Source organism: Ornithodoros turicata, chromosome 10 (genome assembly GCF_037126465.1).
Source record: "Ornithodoros turicata isolate Travis chromosome 10, ASM3712646v1, whole genome shotgun sequence".
Classification (NCBI taxonomy): domain Eukaryota; kingdom Metazoa; phylum Arthropoda; class Arachnida; order Ixodida; family Argasidae; genus Ornithodoros; species Ornithodoros turicata.
The window spans coordinates 5,602,535-5,615,225 of record NC_088210.1 but is presented as its reverse complement, the minus strand read 5'-3'; the positions used below and the strand labels follow the sequence as shown (position 1 = coordinate 5,615,225).

At 48.4% G+C, this 12,691-nt stretch overlaps 1 protein-coding gene and 1 non-coding gene across 2 annotated transcripts in view; one reads left to right on the top strand and one right to left on the bottom strand.

Moving 5' to 3' along the window:
- The window catches only part of LOC135370296 (uncharacterized), a 469,518-nt gene that overhangs the window by 148,479 nt on the left and 308,348 nt on the right, over nt 1-12,691 (bottom strand). Inside the window, exon 4 of the mRNA XM_064604007.1 lies at nt 7,923-8,093. Coding sequence (XP_064460077.1) covers nt 7,923-8,093 — 171 coding nt within the window. The remainder of the gene's footprint in view (nt 1-7,922; nt 8,094-12,691) is intronic.
- Trnaa-agc (transfer RNA alanine (anticodon AGC)) lies at nt 6,515-6,587 on the top strand. The gene has a single exon. It is a non-coding gene; the product is annotated as a tRNA-Ala (tRNA).

Here is a 12,691-nt window from a genome sequence, read left to right as displayed (position 1 = left end):
TCCGCAGGTGACAGTGCCGATGAATCTCTGGAACGTTTGGGCGGCGTTCCGTAGGCCAGCAGGCATCCGCGAGAACTCAAAGAAGGCCAAATGGGGTGGCGATGGCTGTATTCGGCATGTCATCGGGCGCAACGAGAATCTGGTGGTATGCCTTTGTCAAATCTATCTTCGAGAACACCCTCATACTGTAGAGGTTGGTGGTGAAGCTTTGAAGACGAGACAAAGGATAACGGTCTGGTATGGTGACGAGATTAAGGGAGCGATAATCGCCACAAGACCTCCAGTCTCCGGTCTTCTTGGGGACAGTGTGCAGCACCGACGACCAGTTTGCAGAGGAAGGACGAGCGATACCGATGGCCAACATGTGTTGCAATTCGGCCCTCGCAAGCTTCAGCTTCTCTGGAGAAAAAGGTCGCGGCTTCGCAAAAACAGGAGGTCCGGTCGTCTGGATATAATGAACGACATCGTGCTTTACGGGCTTCGTCCAATCGTGTGACCGGGTCATGGACGGGAGCCGCCGGATGAGGTCGGCGTATGGCGCGGGCACGACCTACTAGATTATAACGACCATGTCACAATCAGCAAACCCTATGAGGTGCCTGTCCGCACGATCCGCCAGGGGCGCTACAGACGCACCCTGGCAGACTGGCGCACGATTGGACGATGGAAATTAGAATTTTGAACTCGCAGAAGCGTATGTACGACAACCGTAGCAGACGACAGAGATAGCTCCTATGAAAACGCGTAGAATGATGATAATAATCAACCTCAGAATTAAACATCTGTGGAAGTCCACAGCTTGTACAGAAATACTAAGGTAGGCTGAAGTACAAAGTATTGTAGAAGTTGAGGAAGCAATAACAAGGACGATCACAAGCGCCACCGCTGCCTTCCAAAAATGCGGCGCATGGGAGGGGTGCGCCTGCCGTGGTCGTTATAATCTAGTAGGTCGTGGGCGCGGGTAACGCCAGTGATGAAGCGCCGCTGAGAGTGACGCTTGTTTTTAGCGGCCTAAAACGCGCAGGTGATGAGGCGAGTTTGCGCGTCGACGACAAGGCGATGAGCAACGTCGACATTGAGCGCGAAACGGTGCAGGAAGTCTGCTCCGAGAATGGGTCGGGTGACAGCGGCGAGGAAAAGGCAGGGAAAATCCCTGCGCAAGCCAAGGATCAGAGTGAAGAGCTTCTCTCTGTAGACAGGAATAGAGGTGCTTTTGACGGCCACGAGGTGGAACACAGCCGGTTTGAGAAGGTCACAGGAAGTGGCGGGGGATAAGGGACAGCTGCAGCGGTGTCAACAAGGAAGCGGATCTTGGTGATGCGGTCCGTGACGTAAAACAGGCGAGTCGTTGCTTGGGTTGGGGAAACGGTGGTCACCGTCAACGGTTCCTGGAGGTGTTTAAAGGAGCATTAAAGTGGTATCCCACGTGTCCAAAAACTGTTAACAATATTAACAATGTGTCGTTCGTGGGGGCAGCACATGTGTGTTTTACATTCTCATCTTTATCAGCTGAGTGCTCAACCAGCCGCGTGTCTCGTGACAACTATTGTCATTCTCATTAAACCTGTGTGAGCTTTACAGTCAGCCACGTCTTGCTTGGTCCTTTTCACCGTTGAGGTCCCGCGTACACCCTAACGAAAACTGCTGTCATATTGTAAAGAAGTATGTGAAAAGCATTCCTACAAAGTATTTCTGTTTCAAAGTTGTTTGACCGCGGCGCAATTCTTTTGAAATATCGATGACAGGTCGGAGCGCTCCAACTGCAGACCACACCCACTCTAACGTCAGGCTTGTGGTAGAGAGCCCTCCAATTCGTTGATTAAAAAGAAAAAAAGAGAAAGAAAAAAAAACATATGCTACGAATATTGCGAGCTGTGTCTTGTTGTCTGCTATTCATTACATGATTTATACCACGTTTTCTGGAAAACAAAGAATATATGCACAGAATAGGATTGCGATCACAAGAGTAGTATCCGTGGCTTCTGTGCAATCTTTCGTTGTAGGTATACAACTGGGGAACGACGTAAGGGTCAGCGCGCCGTTCAAAGAGAGACTACTTCCGAGGCGTTTGCTGTAGTACTACCGCACGTACACACACGTACATGCACGTTCTCACCGATTGCCACGTCCCAATGGTGTCGCAGAAGACCTTCCTGGTGCGACAGCACAGTACACAGTACCTGTACCACACCAGGAAAAGGCACGGGACGGGGAAGCAAGCGATGACGGCGCTATGATGGTGCCATCTGTTAGCCATTGAACCAACTGTGCGGTGAAAATGGTCAGCCAGGCTGCACACCGTCGGGAAGCACTGGGGTATCGCTGTACAACACACTGTTAGATCCGTGCTGCACCACTCGTTCCTCCCGTAGTGTCAGCGGTCCCAAAAAATCGAGGTTGCGTCGTTGACAGCCTTCGTGTCCTCCCTTTCGGACTCTGTACTTCGCTCGGACATCACACAGGCGGAGAACGCCTAGAGTCTCCGAAGCGATAGCGGTTGTGGTGATGGTGAAAGAGCTGGCCGTTGTCGGCCTCACACATGTGAGCAACGTCACGACTGACGCTATGGGGAACGTGCGTCCTCGGCCGACTTCTAAGGGAACTGTGCCGACATATGTCGGAAAGCGTCCCCAGGAAAAACCCCAGACAGCACAGCCGGCACCGGGATTCTAACTCGTGTACCTCCCAGTTTCGACGTAACATGACCAGCACGCTAACCACTAAGCCACTCGAGCTGGTAACCTTGGCAGCGATAGCAGACGCTCCGGCCTGCGCGGTGTTGCTCACCTCAATCATGGATCCCAGGTCCAATGAGGAGCGTCCCTATCACTCACGTCATACAGCGACCGCGTGGAGGCGCTCATCACGTGTCTATAGTGAAGGCGAAGGAGGGTGTTTTGCGCACGGGAAATTCGGGGGCTGTTGCAGGCATCCCAATTTTGCTACGGTTGTACTAATTGCGGGAAAACTGTTTGGGCGCCTATCATTCCATACCGACCAGAAACAGAAACAAAGTTGTGTGCCTCTAGACTGTTCCTTTAACGACCAGCCACAAGGTCTCGTGCACCGCTGAGCGGAGTCTCCGAAGCGCTCGTGGAACCAGCAAGGCGGTGGGTTGTCGGAGTCGATGGAAGGAGAGCGCCGACGGTTGAATCTTCTATGGGACCGACGGCAATGGCGAGAACGGCTCAATGAGCGGCAGGTGGAGCGTATTCATCAGCTTCAGCCTCATGTTCATCAGCCTCATGTTTATTAGCAAGACGAAACGCCGCAAGAGTCTCCGAGAGACGCTGATTATAGGCACGCATGGCGGAAAGCTGAAAGGGAAGTGCGCCATGGACACGGGCTGCAGGATGGGGAGACTGAGCTTGAGGCAGGACGGGAATCCTGGGGAACAGCACAGTGGTTGGTTGAGCTACCTCCATGACCTTGTCAGAGTGCTGGGCGAGCTCAGAGAGAGGCTGGCTTGCGGGTGTGGCCAAGATCATTTGCATGTCAGGGGGAAGTCGCTGCAGGAAGAGTTCACGAAGCAGCGCTTCGTCAAAAGCAGCAGAGCTATCCTCAAGTAGGGCTTGCATGACTCTTTTGGTGAAGGACGGCAGTTTCCATGTACCTCGGATGTTAAGAACTGCAGAGGGAGCTTCTGTTCCGAGAGCATGGTACGCTGAAGAACAGCGCTCTTCAGAATGTCGTAGGGGTCGCGCGCCAGGGGATTCGAAATACGCCAGCGACGTTCATGGCGCCCTCGGATGGCATGGATGCGATGATGCGCCGGTACCTGGCTAACTGAGATGTTATGCCGGCCAAGAGAAACTGCGCTTCCACTTGATCGAACCATATGAGAGGGTTCCGCGGCCAGAAAGGGCGGGAGCCGGACGGCGACATTGTCTACACCATGGTTGGCATGGCTGTCGACGCCCGGGGCAAGTGGGGCGAGACGGTCGCCGGAAGGGTCCATGAAGGCAGAAAGGCAAGCGTTCGTTTCGCGTCACAAAAAATGAGGAGACAGCAGCGCACTCCTCAAATTCCAAAACAAACTGATTTATTGCAGGCTGGTGGCCAGCCACGAAAACGAAGGGCGTGGCTCGAGGACCTAGTTACCTCATCGTCGTCCCAGTGGCCTGGACGCCACAGAGGGGAACACGAGAGGAAGAAGGAACATAGGGGAGAGATCCGGCACACTTTAAAGGTCTGCTCCGTAGAAAATTCATTGTGACAGATCACAACAAAAACGAGCAGGCACAGAGGTTGTTGCCTACTGAATGGAGGTGCAGCCGTGCCTCGTTGATATGAACACTTTCGTTCCTCGCTAAAATTGTCCATAAAGTGAATCGTTCATAATAACGAATCGTTCAATATTTAATATAATTTATTTTGAAAAAAAGAAACTCAGTAACCTTGCTTGTACGCATACCTCCTGGAGTTCAAAGTCGACAGCGTTTCACTAATTTTGATTGCTTGAGATTTGTCCCCGTTATCTTCGAAGAACTGGAACGCTGTTTTGAGGACTGCTCGAGCTATGTGATCTGTCCTCGACGATGACATTGGGAGAAACTGAAGTCACATAAAGTCCCCGTGCTTTTTATAACAACTATGGCGTCATGATGCCCATTCCAGAAACATTCCCTACTGCTAGCCTCCCTTTGATATGTTAGGTGTCTTCAGTGACAAAGGGCGAAATTTCGAAGAAGGGCGCGTCACCCTTTTGTGTTCTCGTAAGGGTTGTTACCCTGGAAGGGTGGCACAATATCCCCCAGAATCCTGGAGTGACAAAGGCAAGAAGAAATTTAGAACAAGGGCTCGTCATCAGATTGTCCTACAGGTTGTCGTCCTGAGAATGTGTCCTAAATAATGAGGCAAAAATACATAGGGTCCTATGGAATTAGTACCAGTTTGTGCTGTCCATTGTCCGAAAAGCGGGGTTCTATATTACCGAGACACAAATACATTGCAAAAGTTTCGTTCCGGGAAAAAAAATGTCCATAATTCGCGTCGTCCATATTAACGGGGGTCGTATTAACTAGGCACGACTGTACTTCCAAAATACTTTGGACGAATACCCTGTACCTACAGAGAAATCGATTTTTTGCTTTGCCGTCGGATCGTCTGCTTGAAGCACTGACGTCACGGTCAGCTTTTACTATGGCTTTTCTTTGCTTGCATACTTGCACGCAGTTTAGCAAGGTCCAGCAATCACCAGACTGAAAGCGAAATTGTGGGTCGCCCGTACGTACGAGCACCGTTCTCTTCGTCGTAATTGGATCATTATCGTTTTCTTTCGGCTGGTCAGTACACACAATTTCGACTAAGGTGTCAGTTCGCGAAAGATGCGGTGTAAAAGAATTGTGAGAATACCATACTCCTCGATGTACCAGCAGGTACGCTAACAACAAATGTGTTTCGTACCAAGTTTCCAGTTGATATCGTGCGTGATTCGGTGGTACGAAACCAGTGGTAGAGTACCATGAACTCATAAACGCAAAAATCGTGTGTGCTAGAAGCATTGTGCGCCAGAATGTTACGAGGTCGTTCACTTGACGGCCGATTCGGACTCGCAAAGTCGCTGAAAGGGGATGCGGGCCCTGGGGCCCTGCCTCGTCCGACGACGACAAAGAGGATAGCGCCACAAGACCGAAAATTGCAATTGTGTCAGCACAAACTTGCACACAATGTGAACATGCGAACGACAAATGTGGCTCTACTGAGCCCCTCTGTTTACCCTCTGTTCACAAACATGTGACGTCACGAGAAGACCGGTTGCAGGTTATATTTTGCTGTGATGGGCAAGAAGCGGGAAAAACGCGTCGCCTGATGAGATTGATAGATGCCCACCAGCATGCTTTGCGCGGCGGTGAAACGTAATCGATGACGTAGGGGTGCAGGTCGTCTATAGTTCGCGGTTGTATGTAATACTACGCAGTTTCTCAGATAAGTTGGTTGCGAAATGACATGACTTTGAAGAACCCTGAGCGTGGGCACAGAGAAGACCAGTTGCTTCATGTAAAGACATCAGGATATAATATTTCTGTTTCCGGTATCTAAGTTCTTTTTTTTTTTTTCGTTTCGGTTATCGTTTCTTGACGATTTTCGGTAGTGGTTTCCGTTTCGTTTCCTTAGCTTCCGTTCGAGCTTCAGTTTCTTGAATTACGTGGGCGCTTAACGTGTTCGTTTCCGGTAACAAACCCTGCCTACTATGTCATACTTGATCACAATTCAAGAGACAAAAAAGAAAAAAGAAAAAGTCCTATTAACTGTGATAATGAGAGAACTGATGCTCTGAGGCTGGAACAATACAGAAGGGACAAACGCACACAAAGTCTCAAATCCCTTCTGTGTCGTTCCAGCCTCAGAGCATCAGTTCTCTGATGTTCAACAGTTGCCGCTTGCGTCGATCCCTGTCGTATGAATGTGTGTATGAGTGAGCAAAAATGTAGGAGTGAAAGGAGGATGAATGAGAGAGAGTGACTGGTTTGTCCCTTCAGATGACGCACCCTGGAAGTCGCTGGGAACGCGTGTTAGCTTAGCTCAATTGGTAGAGCCCTGGACCAGCAATCCAGAAGATGTGGGTTCGAGTCCTACAGCTGGCTGACCTTTCCAGTGACTTTCATCTTTCGTCGTTAACTGCGATTAAACTGGGGCAAGGTAAAACGGGTAGGAACACTTTATTACAATTTTATTTAAAATGAACAACTCTTTCGTGCAGAGCCTTCAGGCAGTGCACGAAAGTCATGTTCAGTTTAAATCTAATTGTAATAAGGTGTTCCTTCCCGTTTTACCTTTCCTCAATGTCGCACTTAGAGTATGCTTTGAGTATATTTTGGGAGCTACGCACTCGCGAAGTCACATTTGTGACCTTTTTCACAGCTCCCACCACAATCACTTTTGGGGAAATAATAATATTAAATATAATAATGTATTATTATTGTTATTATTATTATTATATTATTATTATTATTATTAAGTAAGAACACGCAGAAGACGTATGTTATCTTCCCCGGCCACTCATACTCGCGACAAACTCAGGCACAGATGCCGTCGTGCTGGCGATGGAAGTGCTTGCCGTAGTCGGCCACGCTTAGGCGGGAACCGTCACGGCTATCGCAGCAGAGGGGGGGGGGGGGGGGGGGGGCTGTGCGTCGTGGGCTTGCTTCACAGGGAATATTGGCGACATTTGTCGTAAACCGAACTTGCCGCAACTTCGGTATTAACTTGAGCACAGCCAATAGTTAGTTGCGCGCTTACTGCGTTGCGCTATTGTTTGGATTGGATTGGATCGATTATTTTAGTATTGCGAGCAGCTTGTAAGCCCCCAACTGGAACCTCTCTGCATGAATCATTCGAATTGTCTACACGTATATCGTCATTAAATCGGTCTGATGACTGATGAGATGTGAATCAGAGAATACTAATGCATGCATACTTATTTCTATAAGAATACCTTGAAGACAAATGCACTATACAGAGGGAAGCGGTGTTTAGTTGTAAATCGTGTATCAGCTGTCATCCAAAACAATGACGATGGGAGGTGGTTCCACTCCACATTTGTTCTATAGCTAGGTATGAAGGAACTAAACATATAATACGTGCATATAAAAAAGGAAGGTTAGTGGGAATCACGTTACGTGAATTCGGTTTTCGGTAACGTTTCCAGGCTTGAATTTCGTTTTGAGTTTTGGTTTCCGGAATAGATTTACGGAAATATTTCCGTTTCCTGTGTCACTTTATTGGTCACCAGTATATCGTTCTCGGCAGCTCTCGCCGACGTTGTGAAAGAAGTTCGGCATGGCAATTTTTTATTGGCTCGACGTCTCTCTTCTCCCGACGCCGGAAATGCGCGTCTTTTCCGCCGCTCGCTCACGACGTCGCGTCGGGCGTCGCCAAGTGAGACTCGGCCCTTAGTGTTGTCGACTGCGAACACATACCGTCTGTTCCGTTGATGCCGGGACGGCCAGGCGTCCCGGGTATTCCGTGATAACCGTCACGTCCTGGTAGCCCGTCCACACCATCACGCCCTGGGACGCCATCCAGACCTGGCTCGCCTGGAAGACCGTCTCTCCCATCCATTCCCGGGAATCCCGAAGTGCCCTGTTGCCCTGAAACACGAAAGTATGATAAGCGACTTTCAAAATCACGGGGAATAATCAGTCATAGAAAATGAACCCAAACTGTCATGCCCTGTGTACATGCACGTATTAAATATATTTATTACGTACATGTACTGCTCGCGACACGGTTGTCTGAAATTGCCTGTTAGTAGTTCTGCAGCCCATATTTCCTTGGCTGCCCTCGAAAATGTTGTTCCAATATTGTGTTTAAAAGTTTAAGACCAAATGCTGCGCGTGTTTCTTACTCGAAATAAATGATCCTGCGACACTTCGAGATTTGACATGGGATAAACCACGGGGTACTGATTTCAGACAACCCTGTCGCAAGCAGTACGTATTAAAAGCGCTAAAAACATGACGCACCAGCCCGCACAAGTTTTAACTTTTTGTTTTCATTACGTACGCGCTATTTAATTAATATTTTTGTGGCATGCACATTGTGCGTACACGTGTACGCATGTATTGTATGTGTGCGTAATGTATATGTCTATAGTGTGTACCACCAGAGCGCAGTACCTCCTGGCGACGTATTGTACAAGCATAAATAAACTGAAATATACAGCCTCGAACATTGATTGTGGGAAGAAACCGGACGGCATATCTGTATGATTTAATTTCTGCGCATATTGAGTAACCGTCTATCTGGTTCGACGTCCGATTTCCCATAATGTCCGTGTGTGGCGGAGATGATCCCTTTCCTCGAGGAGATTAGAAATCGACGTGAGTTTGAACCCCGGGGCACTCTGTCGTATTACCTGTTTGCGCACGACGAGAACCTACGTGTATATAGACAACATATCCGTTGCTCCATCGCCCCGTCAAATAGAGGAACGGCTAAGCTATATTCCGCTCGAAAAGTTCATTGGTCCTAACTACACAAGCGGTTATCTACCTTTTTTGCTCCATGCACCGTTCTTGCCGTTCATGAAAGCGTTATCCCCGCCACATACTAGCTCCGAAGTAATACACGCATAAAAATAGGATATATTTTTTTTCTTCCCAGTTTGTCGAAAATATTGTTTGCGCTAGATAGCCCTTCCAGCACTTTGCACACAAGGAGCCATCATGACAAACCCTAGAGGCGTTCTTGGCGAGGGACATGTCCTGTGAATGATGTACTATGCGGGGTGTGTACAACGGCCGATGGGAGCGAATGTTGCATGGCGGAATTCCCCAGCGGTTGCGAGCCCTCCAACTAGACACACCGCTGTTTTTGCTGCAGGCTGACCTGAAGGAATTTGACTCACGTCTCCTAACTAGGGCTCGAAACCGTTATTTTTTGGGGGTTCGGTTCAAATTCTGGTTCAAGGTTGTCGGTTCGGTTCGGGTTTTGGTTCAGCGCAACCAAATAATGGTTTGAACCGATATTAATCGGTTCGAACCGGTTTACGTGCGCCGTGCTAATCAGTGTACCACATGTGAGAATTAATATCAGGCTCCGGCGATGGCTTGTTCCATCTTTCTTCTTCTCACTCCCTCGCCTCTACACTTCATTGGTACAAAGAACCATGAACCATGTGGTTCACAGCAGATAATCTTTTACTGCACCAAAAAGTGCTGGGAAATGGCGTACAGCTAGCACACCATTGAACTCCATTGCAAAAGGCTATGGCCAATTTCTAAAGAAAAAAAAAGAGAGAAGAAAGCGGCCACGTGGTAGATAGGCATATCCCAGGGTCCTATGCGCAGGCCGACACGTTGCTCCCCGTTGAAAAGAGGGCGCCGCTCCTGTGTTTCCTTCCTCCCTGCTCTGGGTCTGGACCACACGCCAACCTCTTTCCCTGGTAGTCGCTAGAGGTCTGCGCTGCTTGCGGATGTTACTCTGTGAACTAGTAAAATTTACGTCGCCTTCGCACTGTGACGCTGAATGAATGCAAGCAGCCGAGGCAACAATGCAAAGTGTCGCTGTTGTGTAGCACTTTTTTTTTTTTTTACACTTCGAATCACAAAAACGTGCAGGGATGTCGTGAACCATTTTGGAGGCTGTAGGAGGTGCATGGAGTCACGACTTCTTGGCTTATCAATTTGTACGCTCTATGAATTCGACAAGATTCCGAGCGATGTATGGAGCTGGTGCGCGGCAGTCGAGTGGGAAGGTGGCGTTTTTACCGTCTCGCGAACCGGCTACCGCATCATATTTTTTCGGTTCAGTTCCGGTTCGTTCAAGGGGAGAGAAAAAAATGTTTACGGTTCGGTTCAGCAAAAAATAACGATTTTTCGCGGTTTCCGGTTACGGTTCAGTACCGGTTTCGACCCCTGCTCCTAACTTGCTTGTGCTACGTTTTCGAATCGTATTACAAATTTGACGATAAAAGAGTATACAACGTAAAGAACGAGAATTATCAGAATTAGGCAGACCACAAACATGGACGACACAAAACACCTAAGCATCCAGCGCCGGTGTAACTGTAGCGTCCTTGACCGGAAATGAGGAGGGAATAGGTTCCAGTCCTGGCCTCAGCACGTTTGTCCTCAGTTGTTTGATTTCATAAAAAGATGTGTTCGAAAAAAAGTAAGTGCAAATATATATATATATATCGTTGCTTACAAGTGCGCATAGCTAATGTACCTGCTAATTTATATGGTAGCGCAACGTGTTCATACGGTAAACGACGTTGTGCGCCGTATTGATCACCTCTACGTAGCGCATTTATTTACTTATTTTTTATTTTATTTAGGTTCATTACATCTACATAGATGGCGGTGGCCCCGGATAAAAAGCTATCTTTTTATCCGGGTATATCAGCTAGAGCTCTGGCCTTGCGCCTGTAATACGTTTCCTCGTATGAAGTCATCACGTCATTTACTTCCCTCGATTTGGGAAACACACCTGTTGTGCCAGACAAGTAAGGCAAGTCAAAAAGGACCTCTGTTACCGAAACACGCATGCGCAGTGGGTGGGTGTACGCAATACAGGCGCTGCTAGGTGTAAGCTTTTCCGTGTTCTACGAGTTTTCTTAAATTGTCTGTCTGTGTATGTGCGATATTCCCGCTGTGTATAACTGAAATGTCATTCCACACCAAATACTGTGCGGTCCCCGAGTTTTCTCAAGCTGCAAAGTAGCAGCTACTCTGCAGACGGAAGGCTCAGAGCTCTAGCTGATATAATGGCGCTCCGGGTACGTATCCATGGTAACGTGTGTGTCCACACACTCAAACCACGTGCAACCATATGACAATGGGCCTTTTTCACAATGGCCGATGCGCATGCGTATGACCTTGAGGCGGCGAAGAGAATTATCTTCGTCTTCACTAGATGGCGCACTATGGGGACGGCAGAAGCGGGGACCAGTGCGGAGACCGCACGAACGGCGGGACCTTGTCGGCCCCCCCACTCCGGACCGGTTTTGGTCCTTTGTGATATTCACGAGGATTTGTTTTGACGCGCGCCGAGCATGGTTCGTTGGAGAGCTGCTAGGACACGACGCGTAAGTGAAAAAGGTCCATTACCGGAGTGGGCTGCAGCAGCTCTGTCTATTTGAACACCAGCCCCACAAAGACGGACACATTTCATACTAGAACTAGGTGGATTCTAGTATATTGTCAATTTCAAAGCCAGCTTGCATGCGTTTAACATTTTCTTGCAGCGTGAACCTCGTGCAAATGTCCTGCCAAGGCATTCTTTAATGGGCCAAGAGGGACGAAACAACAACACAGGTGCACTTTCAACAACAGCTTTATGAACGAAGTTACGGTTTTAAACACTCCCTAAGAACAGCTGAAACACTGGTACAGAATACAGTTCATGGTAGGCTGACATATCCGTCTTTCCGTTCACTGAAAAGTAATGCTCACTGTAACAAACTTCTGGGGCTCGTTACTGTATTTCACCGTTATGACCGTATCACTAACCCGGCAAAACACCCGAAGTGAGACAACTGATGTTCTGAGGCTGGAACAACATACAAGGGACAAATACATACAAATCCTCAAATTGCCTAAGAAATCAAATTGTCTACAATTGCCGGTAATCCAGAAGATGTGGGTTCGACTCCTACAGCTGGCTAACCTTTTCAGTGACTTCCATCTTTCACCCGAATATGTTGCAGTGCTCCGATAAGGTGCCAGCCTCCGTTTTGATGCTGTACGCCTATTCACATAATCTCATGTTTGGGCATTTGGTGTTTACTGTTCGGGCATAATCTGCTGTCTGCCCGGTGTAGTTTGTCGTCTAAACGGAGACTGGCTTATCGGAACAGTGCAACATAGGCGGGTGTGTTCACGGTTTTAGGGATACGATCACAAAGCGGAAGTACAGGAATGAGTCGGAAAGGTTGACACTGAAAGCCTTTTTCACCACTGAACAGAAGGACGGATGTGTCAGCCTACCATCATTTGCATTGTGTGACAGTGAGTCAGCTTTTTTTACAGGAGTATTTGAAGCCGTAACTCTGTTCATTGTTGTCGTAATTGCGCCTGTGTCGTTGTGTTCTTCGTCCACGTTCCTCTTGGCTTTCTGAAGAATGAATTCGTACCAATGAGCCCGAGTTAGCGTTTCACCTCTGCCATATTGTGGAACATATACGCCCGTCGCAGGACACAGTGACACACTCAGCACATTGGGAGGTCACTGTTTAAACCCTAGT